The 18,489-nt window shown below is 58.3% G+C and overlaps 1 protein-coding gene across 2 annotated transcripts; it reads right to left on the reverse strand.

The window, feature by feature from the left end:
- Positions 1–6,321: 6,321 nt before the first annotated feature.
- On the reverse strand, positions 6,322–13,733 carry ENGASE (endo-beta-N-acetylglucosaminidase). 2 transcript variants are annotated; one of them, XM_032799113.2, is made up of 13 exons: positions 13,514–13,733; positions 13,153–13,354; positions 10,658–10,806; positions 10,226–10,383; positions 9,970–10,118; positions 9,431–9,596; positions 8,961–9,064; positions 8,471–8,579; positions 8,093–8,283; positions 7,514–7,665; positions 7,228–7,333; positions 7,025–7,139; positions 6,322–6,741 (listed from the first exon to the last, which is right to left on the reverse strand). In XM_032799113.2, the coding sequence occupies exons 1-13, from the start codon at positions 13,575–13,577 to the stop codon at positions 6,343–6,345; spliced, it is 2,064 nt and encodes a 687-aa protein (XP_032655004.1). In that variant the 5' UTR covers positions 13,578–13,733; the 3' UTR covers positions 6,322–6,342. The 2 variants fall into 2 exon arrangements, with proteins under 2 accessions (XP_032655004.1, XP_032655007.1); XM_032799116.2 differs by lacking the exon at positions 8,093–8,283 and having other exon boundaries at positions 7,514–7,649; positions 13,514–13,732.
- Positions 13,734–18,489: the final 4,756 nt, after the last annotated feature.

The raw sequence follows: 18,489 nt of genomic DNA on the forward strand, positions 1-18,489 counted from the left end.
CAACGAGCCGGTTTAGGTGGTGCCGCAGCCGGGTCGGTGCCAGGCGGTCTGCCTTAGCTGCAGGCTCTGTCTGCGATGCGGGCCTAGAGGAGCCCATCCGAGGCTTAGCCGACTTCGACCTCGGAGAGAGGGAGCGGCGCGGAGTTGACTTCGGTGTCATCTGCGGCCGGTGCCGAGGAGCCTTAGCGGTACTGACCGTGCTCGGTGCCGGGGGGGCGGCCTCGCTCACTTGCTGGCTTGTACTCGGTGCCGGCGAGGGTGCTAACGCCGCTTCCATGAGGAGCTGCCTGATATAATGTCCCGCTCCTTCTTTGTGCGCGGCTTAAACGCCTTGCAAATGGGGCACTTAGACGATAAGTGCGATTCCCGAGGCACTTAAGACAGGAGTCGTGGGGACCCCTGTCGGCATTGGCCTATGGCAGGCCGTACATTGCTTAAAGCCAGTGAGCCAGGCATGGCGTACGTACCGGGCGCGGGTAGGGGAGAGCCCCAGACCCCGCGAAAACTATACTAACAATTATACTAACAACTATAACTCTAAACTGTCACTAATCTAATTAACTATGTAAAACAAGAACAATTAAGGTAACAAAGAATGAAGATAAGCGAGTAGCTAGGGAAAATGTGGAGGTCAGCTAAGCCGCACTCCACTGCTCCAACGACCGACCGAGTCAGTGGTAAGAAGGAACTGAAGGGTGGCGGGTCGGCTGGGGTATTTATGCGGTGCCATGGTGTGGCGCCCCTGCCGACCCACCGAGTGTTGCTAGGATAAAAGTTTCTCCGACGGCTGTGCACGCGGCCGCCACACACCTAACTGGATGGATATGAGCAATTACTCGAAGAAGAACAGTTCCTGTCATAACATTATCCTGCATTCATCTCTATCTTCCCAATTCGGTGTTTGACAGGCTTCGCCGCCACTCGACTTTCCCATCGTGTGGCACTCAGTGGTTTCAGTGTCAGAGAGGATGGTCTCAGATGTTGCTTCAAAATTTGCCATCAATGAGTTGATGCAGAGAAAATACATCGGTGCTTTGAATTACATTAAAAAATTCAGCAGCCTCACAGACACTGATGCTGCATCACTGACCACCAGTTCAATGCATGAGAACTGCATGGGACAAAAACAGCTCGAGAGTTTAACTCTCGGATCCATGTCTGCACTCCTCTTTCTTTCCTCTCATGTTGGCACCATTATCGCAGCCCTGACCTCTCATGTCAGCTATCACAGTTCCTATATCTTCCAGCTTTTTAAGAAGCACATTTGTCGCACCAGCTCCTGTAGTATCATCAATGTCAGTAATTCTAGCAAATGCTCTGACAGTCACCAGTGCAGGGACATTTTCACTAGGTTCTGTTATTACAAAACGCACCATTAGTGTAATTTGTTCTGCATGGATGATGTCCAGGTTAACAAGTCCTGGACCGACTCCGAAAGGCTGGTTAACCGTAAAGGCTGAAAGTGCAAGTGGGGACGGCTGAAGTATTTACCTGGGCCATCGGGTGGGGAGCGGCTGCCTAAAGCCAGAACCCGCCAAGGTGGAGGTGATCAGAGACTGGCCTGCTCCCAAACCAAAAGCAGGTCCAGGCCTTTATGGGATGGCGGGGTACTATCGAAGGTTCGTCCCCACTTTAGCGCCATAACCGCCCCAATCACTGAGCTGTGCAAAAAGGGGAAGCCAGACAAGGTGTTTGGACCAAGCAGTGCCAGGAGGCTTTCGGACACTGAAGGAGGCTCTGGTTAGTGGCCCAGTTTTGGCAACCCAGATTTTGACAAACCCTTTATGGTGTTCACCGACGCCTCAGACACGGGACTGGGGGCGGTGTTAATGCAGGAGGATGAAAAGGGGGAGAGGACCACCATCGTGTACCTGAGCAAGAAGCTGCTACCCCGGGAGCAAAACTACGCGGCCATCGAAAGGAATGCCTGGCCATGGTGTGGGCCCTTAGGAAGCTAGAGCCATATCTCTTTGGGCGACACTTCACGGGTTACACCGACCCCTCTCCCCTGACCTGGTGCCCCAGATGAAAGGAGCCAACGCCACGCTCCTGAGGTGGAGCCTGCTCCTGCAGGACTATGACATGGACGTGGTCCATGTGAAGGGAAGTGCCAACCTTGATAGCGGACACGTTGTCCCGAGGAGGGCCCTGAACTTCCCCAGGTCACTGGGCAGAGTGACCCCGCCAGTTCAGTTCCGAAGGGGGGAGATGTGGTGCGGTAGGGGCTGTCTGTGTGGGGATGGGAGAGCCGGGGAGGACTTTAGAAGATGGACAATACCAGAGCCTATAACCTAGAGCTAGGTAAGCGGGGGGAAAGGTCAACACCTGGGCCCGGGAAGGAGGACAAAGGAAGGCGGCTGTGGCAGGAGAGGAGTAGTTTTCAGTTTGAGTTTGGGGCTGTGTGGGCGTAATTCAGGGTATCCTAAGCTAGGATCCAAGCACCCTGAAAGCCCAGAAGGACTCAATGGAGGGTCCTGACTGTGCCTGCAAGCTCTGCTGTAACCTGCGTTCCTGTTGTCCAATAAACCTTCTGTTTTACTGTGGCTAAAGTCACTGTGAGTCCCAGGAAAGAGCGGTGCAGGGCCGGACTCCCCCACACTCCGTGACAGTGGCCTTTAACCCTTGGTCTTCATCTCAAGCTCTTTCCACCTAAAACAGGAAGTGCCAGGAGTTCTGCTCATTCCAGGGCCTCTCCCCCGGATTGATAACGGACGCGTTCCTTCTGCCCTGGAACCACCGCCTGCTTTATGCCTTCCCTCCGTTTCCTTTGGTGCACAGGGTCCTGCTCAAGCTCCGCAGGGACAAAGCGCATCTAATCTTGATCGCGCCTGCGTGGCCCAGACAACCCTGGTACACCACCCTCCTGGATCAGTCAGTGGCCGCTCCGGTTCCCCTCCCCTATGTCCCGGACCTGATCACACAGGACCACGGGAGGCTTCGTCATCCGGACCTGCGATCCCTCCACCTCACGGCGTGGCTCCTGCATGGCTGAGCGCTGAGGAGTTGCGCTGTTCCAATCCAGTACAGCGCATTCTCCTTAGTAGCAGGAAGCCTTCCACCTGTCGGACGTATGTAGCCAAATGGACGCGCTTCGCGGCCTGGTGTGCATCGCACGATGCTTCTCCATTAGAGGCATCAATCCCCACGACCCTAGACTACCTCTGGCACCTTAAGCAGCAGGGTCTGGCAACTTCCTCTCTTAAGGTGCACCTGGCAGCTATAGCCACCTTCCATCCGGGAGAGGGTGGGCATTTGGTATTCTCTCACCCAGTAGTCTCTCACTTCATTAAGGGCCTGGAGCGTACTTATCCCCCAGCTCGTCACCCTGCCCCCTCCTGGGACCTGAACTTGGTCCTAAACAAACTTACGTTACCGCCCTTTGAGCCACTCGCGACTTGTTCGCTCCTCTACCTATCGTGGAAGACGGTCTTCTTAGTGGCGATCATCTCAGCAAGAAGGGTCTCCGAGATCAGAGCCCTCACTGTTGACCCTCCGTATACTGTCTTTCATAAAGACAAAGTACAACTGCGACCTCATCCGGCATTCCTTCCTAAGGTGGTGTCTGCCTTCCATACTAGCCAGGACATCTTTCTCCCGGTTTTCTTCCCGAAGCCTCATGCTTCTCGGCGGGAACAGCAGCTACACATCTTGGATGTGCACAGAGCGCTAGCTTTCTATGTGGAAAGAACCAAGCCCTTTAGGAAGTCTCCGCAGCTGTTTGTGGCGGTTGCGGAACGGATGAAAGGTCTACCAGTCTCCTCCCAGAGGATTTCCTCCTGGGTAACTGCCTGTATTCGCACGTGCTACCAGCTAGCTCATGTTCCCTTGGGACGCCTTACGGCGCACTCTACTAGAGCTCAAACTTCCTCAGCAGCGTTCCTGGCGCACGTGCCCATCCAAGAGATTTGCCGTGCTGCGACCTGGTCATCGGTCCACACTTTCGCCTCGCACTATGCGTTGGTACAACAGTCTCGGGACGACGCAGCCTTTGGGACGGCGGTACTCCAGGCTGCCACGTCTCACTCCGACCCCTCCGCCTAGGTAAGGCTTGGGAATCACCTAACTGGAATGGATATGAGCAATCACTCGAAGAAGAAAAGACGGTTACTCACCTTTGTAACTGTTGTTCTTCGAGATGTGTTGCTCATATCCATTCCACACCCACCCTACTTCCCCACTGTCGGAGTAGCCGGCAAGAAGGAACTGAAGGGTGGCCGGGTCGGCTGGGGTATTTCTGCGGCGCCATGGTGGCGCTGCTCCAGGGGCGCCCAGCCGACCCGCCGAGTGTTGCTAGGGTAAAAGTTTCTCCGATGGCTGTGCACGCAGCACACACACACCTAACTGGAATGGATATGAGCAACACATCTCGAAGAACAACAGTTACAAAGGTGAGTAACCATCTTTTCACGGGAGAACAGTGGCAGAGGGAAATGGAATCACCAGAAACATACATAACTTCAAATTTCTGTCTGGCTTAGTGTTGTGGCATGACATACTGTTTGAAATAAATGTTGTACGCAAAAGACTCCAAGGTGTTGACCTTGATATATCTGGAGCAATGGAACAACTGGACAAAGCAAAGTCATACCTACAGTCTTACCGGTCAGATGAGGGATTTCAAAACGTTCTGAAGAGTGCACAGAAGTTGGCAGAGGAACTTCACACTGAAGCTATTTTCCCACCCATTCAAGAATACAAGAGTCACCGAAAAAGACGACATTTTGGTTACGAGGCACAGAATAATCCCATAAGAGACCCCAAACAACAATTCAAAGTTAAATTCTTTAACCAGGTGCTAGACTGTACAATACAATCAGTTGAAGAACGTTTCACGTGGCTCAAGGAACACAGCAGTATATTTGGGATGTTGTTTGATATTCCAAAACTTCACTATACCTGAAGGAGACCTACATCAGCAATGCAGGGCACTAGAGACAGTGTTAACACATGATGACATGCGTGATATTGATGCGAGTGATTTAGGTGATGAACTGAAAGCCCTTTCAAGATACATTTCAGCAGGATCAACTCCAAAGGCTGTTCTGGAATATATGTGCACAAATAAGATGACCACCCTCTTTCCAAATGCTTTTGTTGCTCTGTGCATACTTCTAACACTTCCTGGAACAGTTGGCAGTGGAGAATGCAGCTTCTCCAAACTGAAGTTAATAAAAACACATCTACACTCCACAATGACATGGGAGAGGCTGGTCGGCTTTGCAACCATCTCAATAGAGCATGTGGACCTTCAGGAAGCAGTTCAAATCTTTGCAACCAAGAAGGCAGGGAAAGCAGCACTTTGATTACTCCAACAGATACAAATGCCAGTATTCACTATGCAGACAAGAAAAGTTATATTTGCTGTTCAGGCATTTGAAAGTTAAGTGTTACTTCAAAATTTTGGAACACGCCATTTTAAGTTGTTAGTTCTGCTTTATTGGGGTAGGTAGCAGAGCAGTACCATGAGAGGAGTAGAACAGAAAGAAGGCAGAATTGAGACCTTTCAAAGTTTTGGCCCAAGCGAGGGGGCACGAGCTCCCCACTTCAGGTGCCAAAATGTTGTGGGCGGGCCCTGCCCTTCCTGGAGTCCAGCCACCAGGAGCACAGAGAACTGAAGAGTGGGGCTGCCTGGGCCTTTGGGGGCTGAGGGACCCAGAGCCACTGCTGGCTCTGAGCTCTTCCAGGACTCGCTGGACACGCACCAGGCCCGGGGGTGCAAAGGAGCAGGAAGGTGGGGCAGCAGCCCTGGCTGGTATGTGTTTTCTACATGCAGGGCCGTGCCCTGGTAGCCACCTGACCAGCCGAGGGGCAGTCTCCCTCCTCCTCCCCCACACAGGAAAAGTGGGACGAGCACCCGCTCTCTGCCGCGCAGCGAGAGCCCCAGGCCTGGTGTGAAACGCTGCAGCACAGGGTCAGGCCACAGAGGGATCCCTACAGTTGAGCAGAAGGTGCCAGGACCAGTCAGTGTTAATGGAGCGGGAGGTGAGTGCAGCAGTGCAGGACAGTGCCCGCCCAGCACCCCACCCTGCTGCACAGCAGCTCCAGCTCCCTGGGCTCTCCAGCTGCTAGCGTGGGACTCTGCTGCCCCCCCGTGGCTCGCCCCAGGCTGTGCGGGGCAGAAGGTGCCAGCGACTGGCCAGGAGCCATTCCAATGGGACAAGATTGGAGAGAAGCCAGGGTCCTGGCATGGTCAGGGCTACCATGATCTCTGCTATTCCTGTCCAGAGCACCCCCCAGCTCTGCCGCTGCCCTACCATCCTGCCCGCAGCCCCCCAGGCCAGCCCTGCACTCCCCCAAGAATGCCCAGCTAGAAGGCTGAGATCCCTGGCACTGTGCCAAAGGTCACATTGAATAGGTGCTGGTGCTGGCTGGGTTGGAATAGACCAGAACCAGCCGCCCCCACCTGGACTGATCTACGGCAACCCCTTCGTTCAGAACCGGCTCCACGAAGAACTCCACACGGCAGGACCCCTTGGGGGGCGGCTCTGGCACTGCCAAGCCCACCACCCGGTAGAGGGTGGCGTGTGCCACCCCGAGGAGCTGCAGCTGCGCTGGCTGGGGCAGCTCCTGGCCCTGGCAGTGGATCCGGAAGCAGCGGGCTTGGCTGTGGGGGTAGGACCAGTGCAAGGTGAGGCTGAGGGAGAGCTGGTCTGTGCCAGGGTCCTTGTGCCACAGCACCTGGGAGGCCTGGAGGCTGGGCACTGGTCGCAGCGAGGAGTGCAGGCCATCAGCATCCAGCACCTGCAGGGGAGACAGATGCTTAGACACAGCCCAGGGCTCGCCCAGGCAGAGACAAGTTCTCCAGGGCAGCACCCAGAAGGAGGGATCCATGCGGGGAGGGCACCTCGTCTCAGTGCTGCCCCCACCCCCAGCCAGACCCCCCAGGAGGGCAGCAGCTGCAACCATCTGCAGGGGGCAGGGCTCCCCAGAGATGATCCCCCCCCTCCACCTCCATAGGCAGATGTTGCTACAAGGGATGGCAGTAGGCACTGCCAGGGCACTGTGCCAAGTGTGGCCCCCTCACCTGGATCTCCCCAAGGCGGCAGGAGAAGCGCCTTTCCTGCAGGCCTGGCTGGTGGCGTGACAGGATCAGCGACAGCTCGTGCAGAGCGCAGTCCCGCAGCTCCAGTTTGTAGCACCTGAGCGAGGGCAGAGAGAGGAGAACTGGCAGGGCTGCTAGAGAGACCAGGCCTGAGGCAGGACGGCTCCCTGGCTGGGGACACTCACCGCCTCATCCAACCTGCCGTGCTCCGCCGTCCACAGCCGCTGAGCAGCCCGGAGAGGTGAGGGGGCAGGGTGGGGAGGGGCTGAGGCTGATGTCGGGTGACCAGCCCTGTGGGAGGAAACGGAGCAGTTAGGGCAGGGGAAGGGGGCACAGGACACATGGGGCTGGGCAGGAGCAGACGTGTCCCAGGCATCTCACCCTCCCCATTCCCTTGCCAGCCATGTGACGGACCGATTCCCGGCCTGCCAGGCAGTGTGAGATCCCCAGGGGAGGGGCCCGGCTCCTCACCCGGCAAGCCAGTGACGTTGCCAACATGGCAGGAGCCAGAGTCCTGTGTGGTGAGTTCCAGCGCAACCGCCACCTCAGGCAGCTTCTCCTCCAGTTTGTACAGCAGAGACAGGAAGAGCTTGGGGGGAGCTGGCAGCTGGAAAGAGAAAAGGCTGGTGACCCCCAATCCACCCAGGGAGACAAGGGAGGGAGAGAGAGAGGGGGGGAGGGAGTTACATGGGGTACAAGGCAGGTCACAAACACACAGCATGTGGCATGCAGCTGGCATGCTGAGCATGCAGCATGCATGCCACAGGCTGCAGGCGGCACCAGCCTGGCCCGTAGGCTGCATGCACACGCTGCGAGCTCACACGCAGCACGCACACAACATGCTGTGCGCAAGAACCACAAACTAGGTCTGTGGTTGCACACTCCTGGCCCCATGCACAGCGGACAGTGCGCATGCCACACACTCAGCTCCCTCCCTCTCCCACCCATTCCCTTGGTGCAGTTCCCTGCCCTGGCTCCCCGGGAGGAAATGAGTCTTTGCCACACCCGCCGCCCAAGTGCCCGCAACCTGGCGCCCCAGCCTGCACTCACCGGACAGCCACATGGCCTGCCTCAGGTGGGATGATCCCCTCGATCAGCAGGCAGCTGCCCCCATTCCAGGCATCCTGCAGGGAGCAGCGTGTGCGCAGCCAGCTGCCTGCCCCTCCCGGCGCTTGCTGGTCTGTGAAGAGGGGCTGGATCTCCTGGGCACTCAGATTGTACCAGGGCCTGGCTTCTTCCTCCTGCAGGGGAGAGCAGCCCCAGTGAGCCAGGCCATGGGGCAGGCGCCTGCTGCAGGCGATGGATGGGCGCTGGCTGGGCCCTGTCACACACTGCACCCCAAGTCACTCTGGGGGTTGCTAATGCTCAGGCCCAGGCTGAGCCCATTTCCCCACACACCGGGACCTCCCGCCCCGCCCCTGCACTCACCTGTCCAGCCGAGAATCTCCCCGTCCCCATACCCAGGCAGAAGCAGGTACTGAAGGGCAGAGTGCTAATGCTGTGAGTGGGCAGCAGCTCCGCCAGCAAACCCCAGAACCTGCATGGAGAGGAGAGGAGAGGCTGGTTATAGCAGTGCCCCTCACCCCCTGGGCACAGCTCAGCATGGGCACCAAGGACCTCACCCAGTCAGCAGGCCCCTGGCACAGGGGACACAAAGCACAGCCCAAGATGCAGCCAACCAGGGGGCAGCATCCTTCCCCGAGAGCTCTCAGCAAATCTGCACCCCACTGGGGTCCCTATGGCTCAGCCCTTTCAAGAGTCTGGCACCAGCGTTCCAGTACCATAGGGCAGCCACGATCCACGGCCTTCTCAGTGCTCCCATCCCCTTCACTGCACCTCAGCATGGACACCCCCTTTCCCGCACCCCCAGCCCGGGCACCCCCCCACTTCCCCGCGTCCCCAGCCCGGTCACGCTCACCTGTTCTCATTGTGCAGGAAGTTCTCCTTCCCCAGGTGCTCATAGACCCAGCCGGGAGCAAAGATGGCAGCTGAAAAGCCGTGCTTGCGGATCAGGCGCAGAGCCTACGGAAATGCGGGGGTGAGACACTCCCTCCCGCCTGCCCCGCTCAGAGCCCAGGTGGGCTGAGCCACAAGCACCATGGCTGCCAGCACCCCAGCCAGCCAGCCTGGGAGGTGCTCTCCCTACCCCCAGGGCACCGGGCAGCTCACAGGCACTGCGCTGTACCTGGGAGACGGGGATGGACCTTGGGGGGAGGGGGGCAGAGTCTGGGGTGGGGGGAAGCCCCTGTTCCCCAGAGGAGAACTCAGGGTCCAGGCCTCACTCAGCTTCTGGCCACGCTCCAGGGACACCTGCCCCGGAGCCCACCGGAAGATCCCACCCGGGGCAAGGCCCTGCCCCCGAAACGCCCTTAGGCCAGACTCAGGCACCTTGTCTGTCTCAAAGCCACCACCTACGACCTCCCCGCGGGCAAAGACGTCGATGCCCACGTAGACGTCAGCCAGGCGCTCCCCAGCCTGCGCCTCCATGCGCTCCAGGTGCTCCTCCTTCCAGTTGTAGTTCGTGAACAAGCCATCGCAGGCGTCAAAAAACACTCTAGGAAAGGGAGAGCCTCGGTGATGCCCACCCCCTCCTCCCTGAGAACAGGCCCTCAGGGGAGCGATCCCTCCCCACAGGATGGCCCCCCAGCTCTGCCGGGGGCACTTGGGTGGGACAGGGTGAGCTGCCCGGGCTGGGACTGGGAGCCGTGCCCCTGCCAGGGAGCCAGAAGGGAAGGGTGCCTTGCTACAGCTCACGGGCCAGGCCAGGCCAGGGGCACCCCCAATGGGGCAGTGACCCCAGGCTGCACGGCCGATAGATTGCGCTGTCTTTGCCAGCTGCGAAGGGAAAGGGGTGGGGGCTGGGCTGCCAGCTGCATGCCTGGGGCTGCTCTTCTGTCCAGCGGACGGGGCACCCCCCCCCCCCTCACCTGTTCTTCTCATTCAGCTCGTTCTGCCACTGCAGCTCCCCACTCTGCAGGACACTGTCGTACCAGAGCACCAGCCCGCCGGGCACATCCTGATGCAGCTGCTCCCGCAGGTCACGCAGGAAGAGAGGCAGGTTCCGTGCGGCTGCCTCCTGCATGGGGGAGGGAGAGAGCCGGCATCACCCGGGGACACCACGTCAGGGATCCCTGCACCCCAGGGGCTGGGAAAGGGAAGGGGCAGCAGGGTGGCTCTGCTCACGCTCAGAGTGTTCTCGATGTTGACCAGCCAGCCGTCAAAGCGGTAGAAATGGGCGATGCGCCCCAGTTGCACAGCCACGGCGTGGTACGTGGCTGCCTCTCCAGCCAGGAACGCCTCACACAGCTGGCCCCCACTCGTCCACTCCGTGATGAACGTCCCTAGAGCCAGAGCACAGATGGCAGCATGAACCTCACCGCTCCGTGCGCCAGGGCACTGGTAGGTCTCTGTACGGGGTCCCCAGAATACCTGCACGCATGTGGGCAAGAGGCGTGGGCCCTCGCCAACCCTGGCCTGTCCCAGCACACGCTGCCGGGGTGAGGGGGCTGGCCGCAGCCCGCGCCCAGGTATGGCAAGCCCAGCAGGAGCTTCCAGCCTCTCCCTGCAGGCAGCGCTAAACCATGAGTGCTCCCGCCTGCCCCCCCATCCCCTCACCCAGCACAGAGACGCCATTCCTGTGGGCGGCGTTGGCCCAGGTGACGGGGGGGATGGTCACAAGGTGGTGGCTGAAGTACACGAAGATGTCGATGTACTGCCAGTGGTAGAACACGTAGGGGTCCCGCGAAGCTGAGCCCTGGATGAACCTGCAGGCAGAGGAGGGGGAAGCAGCTCAGGCTGGAACAGAGGCACTGCTGGAATGGTGCCCTGAACTAGGCTGGCCTGGCCCAGTGCTCCAGCCCCAACAGGCAGTGATGGAGCACTTGTGGAGCGATGCCCGCAGGGTGCACAGCCCCCACAAGCTATTCCCCAGCTGCCAGGCTGCTGCTCTTCCCCCAGGACACTCTCCTAGGGCAGGGAGAGAGGTGGCTGGTGCTGTAGCAGAGAATCGTTCATCCTCCTCTTGCAGCGGAGGGGTTTGCCCTCCCCTCTGAGCTGGGGCGGGCAGCTCCAGGGATGAGCTGGAAATCGCCTTTCTGGGGGAATTTTCAAGTGGTACATTATCAGTTATCTGGATTGCAGTGGTATAAGGGCTCCGATCAGGGTCTGCCCCGGGTGCGGCTCAGTCAGCCCCTGCCCCAAAGAGCTTCCCGGCCAAGCCGGAGGGTTTCTCCCCATCTCAGGAGCCACTCAGGAGCCTCACCCACCAAACCTGCAGGGGTGAAAATGTGCCTGGGGAAGCCTGCAAGATGGACACGAGGCTCCTGTGCCCATGGCCAAACTCCGAGGGTCCCGGTTCCATGGTGCTGGGTCACTCAGATGCAGCAATCCAAATGGAGGTGTATGGCGAGACTTCGGCAAACCAGTAAAGTGCCTGAAACCACTATGGCTTATTGCTAAAAGCAACCTAGCCAGCAGGCTGTAAAGTGGCCATGCAGCTTGGCCAAGGCAGGAGGGGAGGGAGTTTTGGGAGACACAGTAAAGGCAGCTTGAGCCCCCGTCCTTCCTGATAAGAATTGTGTTGAAGTTGCTGATATACCCCAGGAATGTCTATTGGGGTCTCAAGACTGCAGACTCTGGAAAACCCCACACCTGGTTAATCAATAATCAGAAGGAGCCTCTTGCTTGACTATTGAAACTGTTTGCTTGACAAGTTTTCTTTAAGAAACATGTCACTATATTACTAACATATAAATAAAGGGAAAAAGCTTGAGATGGGGGGACTCTTCAGGACTGGACTCTCCCTCTGGATGCATCTTGTGTTCCCCAGCAGCAGATGGGCTGTTGCTGTGCCACTTGAGAGCCACACTCCACTTGGTAATTATCGGGGTTGGGGGTGTGTAAGTGTTTGAGTCTAAGTAAAGTTTAGCTTTAAGTGAAAGCACTCTCGTGTTGTCCTGTTTGTGCAGCCATCTATTGGTCGGACAGCCGTGTCTGCCCTGATTTATTTCCTGACACCGCCTCACATAGCGTAAAAGTTACCGAGAGCTTTGGCTTGAAAGAACCCTGGGTAACAGAGGTAGCACAAATGGTTTTCCAGTAGGCTGCCCCGTGAGTCTCTGGATGCGATGAGTTTACACAGAGACACACCCCACCCTCCGGCTGATCGGAGGAACTGGCCAACTGCAGATTAACAGGGAGCAAACAAGCTCCCACCTGATCGGGAGACAGCCCTTCCTTCCTGGGGGTGAGGAGCATTCGGTCTCCTGTGACTTGCTCCTGGGATTCCTCCTCCGCTTGGCTCTAGACAAATGTATTCCACTACCCTGGGACACTGAGAACGTCTCCTCAGAGCTGAGCTGTCTGCAGACAGGCAGCCTGGGGGAGGCCAAGATGGGCCCCTAGCACAGCTCTGCCCTGATCCCACAAGCAGCTTGGATGGTCCCACACACCACCCGGGTGTGGTGTTGTCCCATCTCGTGGCACTGAGACGAGAGAAGGAGAAGGGTCTGTCGGCGTTACAGAAGCAGAGGAAAGCAAACCCAAGATTCCCCTTGGCAGCTACAACCCATGTCACGCTGGCCTCCATGCTCAGCTGAGTGAATCGCTACATGCTGCCCACCAAGCCAGCGGAATCGCCAGAGACCAGTGGCTGGAGGTCATTAACCCAGCCCAAGAGCCAAGCCAGTAAAAAGCCCCATCTCTGCAGCAGCAAACAGAGATGAACGCTCCTACCCGCCGCTTTAAAGGCAATAGGGTCTGGATAAACAAATGTGGGACAGCGAGCCAGGCCTCCTGGGTCCTTTTCCGGCTCTGCCGCACCTGGGGCAAGTCCTTTCCTCGCTCTGTGCTGTGGACAAGGGGAAGGATGTTCCTGATCCCCACCCAGGGCCGCTGGAAGGATGGATTAAAGTTTGCACGGAGTTCTGGAAGCATGAGGTACTGCGTAAATGCTGAGTCCCATCAGCAGAGACCCACATCCGCAGCATGCAACGCTCCGTTCTGAGAGCCGTGAAGAGGAGGGGCAGCTGTGGACAACTGCAGAGCCCTGTGGTCACCCCAGCCTCACTCCTGCACTAGCATTGCTGGGGTCCCTCAGGCCCAGCCCCTACCTGTCCTCCAGGTACCCGTTCTTCATGTCATGGCACACCAGCGTGCGGGGTCTTTTGCTGTGGAGTGGAGGTTCCCGGTTAGCCAGTGGCATCGTGGCAACGTTGAAGTCATCGTCACTGGTGGGTTTCCATGCCAGCAGCTCCTCCAGGCTGGACAGGTAGAAGCTGATCGGCTCTGTGGTGTTCCGATCAAACTGCCTTGCTGGGAGGAGAGAAGCCAGAAGATTGCAGGTTGTTAACACTCAGCCGGGGGAGCAGAGCCCTCACTCACAGCAGCATCGCACCGCAACTGCCCCAACATCCGTGGCAGATGAGGCTGGGCCACGCCCAGAGGGCCTTGCATCTCTGGCTGGGCTCTTACCTGGCAGGGGGTAGGGGACATAGCTGACTGTCTCGTGGAGGATGGTGGTTCCTTGGCTCTCCATGGCAGGCAGGAAACTGAAGAAGAGAATCAAGTCACCCCCGCAGAGACTAGGGGGCCTGGGGCAAGAAGCCTGGCAGGACTGGCGCTAGTGTTTTTAGCGCCATAGGCGCAGGGCCATTTCGCCGCCCCGCGCGCTGGTCCCGCGGCTCCAATGAACCTGCCGCAGGCATTCCTGCGGAGGGTCTGCTGGTCCGCGGCTCTGGTGGAGCTGCCGCAGGCAGGGGTCCCTCCGCAGGCATGCCTGCAGCAGGTCCACCAGAGCCGTCTGCTGTGCCCCCCCGGCAAAATGCCGCCCCCCAATAATCCTGGCGCCCTAGGCGATTGCCTAGGCCGCCTAAATGGAAGCACTGGCCCTGGAGCCTGGGGCTCACTCCTCACTCCAGCCCTACACTCCATGGAAGGAAGATCAGGCATTTCAGGGAGAACCCAGCACAGCTCACTGGGCTGGCACACACATGCACCACCAGCAGAAGCCCGTTACAGTGTGAGCTGGCCCTTTAAGAGGGAGTCGAGGCCCAGATTCAGCTCAGAAACAAAGCATTCTGGGATTGCTAGTTCCAGCAAGACCCTGGGAAATGCAGGCAAAGCAAGCATGCAGGGAAGGTTACCAGGATGGTCATTCATACCTAACCTTCCCTCAGAACACACCGGCTCCCAGAGAGCCTACCTGGATGAGGTCTCTATGCAGAGGGACAGGCTGGTCTGGTGAGTGGGTTAGTGGGAGGGATGAGGTACCCTACTCGGGCAAGGGAAACTGAGGCAGTGGCTGCCCATGCAGCTGTGTTGCCCCCTTGGGCAGCCTGGGCTGAGAGCAGACTGGGCAGAAGCCGTTTCTGAGCAGGGGGGAGCCCTACCTGGTGCCCCGTGTTTGTTCCAGGCAGTGGAAAGTTCTTGACTCGGCTGATGCACAGTCCTGCTGGGCTCTGCATCTAACATCACCTGCTCAGCTGGAAATAGGAGTGAGCACGCTGGGCTGCTACCTCCTCTGATCTTGCCAGCCAAGCAGCGTCAGGGCGAGGCAACTTGTGGATGGCTGGGAGACTGCAAAGGACCTCCCAGCGCCACAGGAGCTAGGGGTGGAGTCCTGCCCACCACATCCACACATAACCAGCCTCTCAACTAATGCCCCTTGCTCACAGGCCTGTCTGGACATGCGCTGTGAGCATGGGTACCTCTGTTCCCCTCTGCTGCGGAGTTTGCACCAGAGGCTCTCTGCTGGGGCAGGGTAGGAGTGATGAGAATGCAGTGGGAACACCAGGATGGGTAAGACGTGAGAGGAGGCTGCCCACTGGGTGAGAGCTGGCATCAGCCAAACTCCTGCTTCCCAATTCAAACTGGGCACTAGCAGCGGGACCCAGCAGGAAAAGGGAGAGAAAGATGCAGCAAATTCCTTGCACAGGAGTCCTGTGCCTGGAGATGTGTTCAGCTGAGCCAGACCAGCGAGAGGTTACCACCCAGATGATATCTGACTGGCCTGGCTGGATTATTTTATGGATTTGCCACAGAAATAATTTAATCTGCTGGGGGCGGTGTTATGTGGGTCTAAAGATTTGCACTTTTTTCACAATACACTGGGCTAGCGAATGGTAAAAGATTCTGGATCCAGCTAAAGATGCTGCAGAGTTCCCACTTCTGCAGCTTAAGCAATAACAAATCAAACTGTTGAAAATCCAGCAGCTGGCTGCCCACCACTGCGCATGGCGCGGGCGGGTCTGAGTCGCCCAGATGGGTGATATTCTCAGTGTTTGGCAGTTGCCAGGTGGGGGTGGAGCTGCCTTGTGGTTGGGGTTGTGGTGGGTTTGCCCTGAGGGGGAAGGGGACAGTTGTCCCAGCACTGAGCCAGGTAAAGGAAGGGGTGCTCTGGACAGCAGGCGCTGCAGTGAGGCTGCTGCTGGGTCAGGGGCCCAGGGACACAGTTCAGGCTGGGGGGCAGTGGGGGACAAAAGCCAAACCAAGATGCCACTCGGCAGGCAGGAAATGGGGGGGCAGCTCAGTGGTTTGAGCTTTGGGCTGCTAAACCCAGGGCTGTGAGCTCAGCCCTTGAGGGGGCCACTTAGGGGAATGGAGCAAAATCAGTACTTGGTCCTGCTAGTGAAGGGGGGGCTGGACTCAGTGACTCTTTGGGGTCCCTTGCAGTTCTGTGAGATGGGTATGTCTCTCTCTCTCTCTCTCTATATTAGGGGGAGGATGGATAGCTCAGTGGGCTAAACCCAGGGCTGTGAGCTCAGCCCTTGAGGGGGCCATTTGGGGATCAGGGCAAAAATCTGCGTGGGGGTTGGCCCTGCCGTGAGCAGGGGGTGGGACTAGATACCTGGGGGGGTCCCTCATTCTAAGAGAAAGTGAAAAACAGCCAAGGGTTGAAAAAAAAGCAGCAGCGGGGGCACAGTGCCAGAGAGCCCGGCGCACGTTCCGCATCCTCACGCTGCACGCTCGATACCCCCACCGGCGCACGCGCTCCCCCGTCGCACCTCCGCCACCTCCTCTCTCGCCCGGCCCCGGCCCGGCCCTCCTGGCTCCACCCGCCGCCCTCCGTCCATCTGCCGCGTCCCCCGCGCGCCCCGCCCCGTCACAATGGGGCCAATCCCGGGGCCGGGCCGCGCCGCGCCGCGCGCTCAGACTCCAGCCGGGCCGGATCGTCGGGGGTCGCGAGCGAGCTGGGGCGGGCCCAAGCAGGCGCTGGTGCCACCTGACGGGGGGAGGGGCAGACGGGGGGGGCGCGAGTCGGGGGCGGTGCCGTGGCGCCGGAGCGGGCCAGATGGGGGGGGGTGCGGTGCGACGGGCGTCGGCCAGTAGGTGGAGGACCGTGCGTGCAGGGCCGGGCGGCCGTAGGAAACGCGGGTCGTGGCGCCCGCCGTGTCCAAGCTGGGGAGGGGGGCGCGCGGGCGCCCCCCGTGGGCGGCCGCCCAGGGGGACGGCGGGGGACGGGTGCCCAAGTTTGGGCAGAGGGAAGCAGTGCCTTCGCCGACGTGCCTCAAGTCAGGGGGCGGTGCTGTGGCGCCGAGGCGGGCCAGCTCGGGGGGGCGGTGCTGCGCGGGCTCCGGACGTGGCCAGCCGGGCGGGCGGTGCCCGGGTACCGGGGCAGCTGTCGGCCTAGCACAGGGGTGCGCTCCCGGGGCAGGCTGGCAGGAAGGGCCCAGTTCCTGTTTGCTGTGTGGGGAAGGGAAGCCGGTGTGGGCGGGGCTGGGGGGCACAGAGCCCCCAGCTAGGGCAATGATCTTTGACCATGAGCGTGGAAGGTGCCTCGCCAACATGAGGAGGGATGTGGCCCCAGAGGGTCCCCTTCTCCCCCTCCCATGGCGAGCAGGCTCCAGAGGGCTGGTTTGGGCTCCAGATAATCTTGTTTAAGGTCCCTGACAGGAGCCCTGGCCAAGCAGGGTGGGTGACTTTCCCCTCTGCCCACATCCCCTCTCGGCTGCAGGGGAGGAGGCTGGCCACACGCTGTACTTGGACAGGCTGATGGTGAGGCTGGCGGGGGAAGGCCGGGGAAAGGCAGCCTTCCATCTGAGCGCCCGGCCCTGCCATCAAGCCTGGGCACTAGCCAGCCCTGGTGCGAGGGGAACTGCCAGCGTCGTGCCACAAACAGACTCCTGGCTCAGGACAGTGCCCCCTTTCCGCACCAGGATTCCCACAGACAGTGAACCAGGAGCAGCCATTTCTCAGGGGTTGGCGAGTCTGTTTCTCAGCCTTGCCCCTCCTGCCCTCTCTGGCTGCAGGCTCAGCAGAGTGGCCGGGGTCAGTATGACCCCTGCGGGAGCTAGCCAGCCTTCTGGGATAGACAGTGCATGAGATTTTTAAAAAATCCCTCTGTCTTCTTGGGTAATTATCTCTCCCTCCCCCCCCCGCATCGCCATTGAGTCTGGGCACTTTGCAGTATTTAACATTCCCCTCCCCCCGTGCAGTAGGGCAGGGCTGTGATTTCTGGGGTCCAGGTGGCAACTGAGGACTCGTCCAGGATCACTCGGGGTGTCTGGAAGAGCAGGGTCTGGGGCTCGAGAGGCTCTCTCAGCTCGGCAGTGGGCACCCCTGAAGTCAGCATTGCTCTCAGGTCCTCGGTGCAGCAGGGCTGGCTCATATGCTGCCAGGAAACGTGTTTGCTTTAAAACAACTCTTCTTGGGACTATTTTAGGTAACACTGGGGAGACATCTTGGTTTGACAAAGCCGGTGTTTGCAGCCTGCAGCCTGCAGCCTGGCTTTCACTGGCGATGGCCCTTTAAAGACAAAGCTTTGCCCACAGAAGTCATGTTCATTTCTTTTTTAACGTTCCTGGGAATGGGTCTGTGACGCTTGGCCAAAAAGGGTTAAACATCCTGCAAAATAAATAACCCTCAAAAGACATGGGGAGATAAGGTTTCTGTTTTTATGTATTTACATATGTATGAGTAGGGTCATATATATAATCAATGTACAATGTAAACCATACAATGTACAAATCATACAATGTAATCAACAGTCCCTGTCTATGCTGTATTCCGATAGTTCAGAGATCAAAAGAACATCCTAGCATTTAAATGAATTGTAAACACAGGATATCTCGGTATTCATCTCTCTTTGAAATGTACTGTGAATGGTGGAGGAACAAGCACATGGCTTTGTGTTAATTCGTATAGCTAAGTACCTTCTCTTGTGGATAAGGGAGAAGCGGTGGATGTGGTATACCTAGACTTTAGTAAAGCATTTGATACGGTCTCGCATGATATCCTTAACGATAAACTAGGCAAATACAATTTAGATGGGGCTACTATAAGGTGGGTGCATAACTGGCTGGATAACCGTACTCAGAGAGTAAAAGCAGCAGAGAATCCTGTGGCACCTTATAGACTAACAGACGTTTTGGAGCATGAGCTTTCGTGGGTGAATACGATGAAGTGGGTATTCACCCAATCACCACGAAAGCTCAATGCCCAAAACTCTT

Source organism: Chelonoidis abingdonii, chromosome 13, assembly GCF_003597395.2.
Source record: "Chelonoidis abingdonii isolate Lonesome George chromosome 13, CheloAbing_2.0, whole genome shotgun sequence".
In the NCBI taxonomy this organism is placed as follows: Eukaryota; Metazoa; Chordata; order Testudines; family Testudinidae; genus Chelonoidis; species Chelonoidis abingdonii.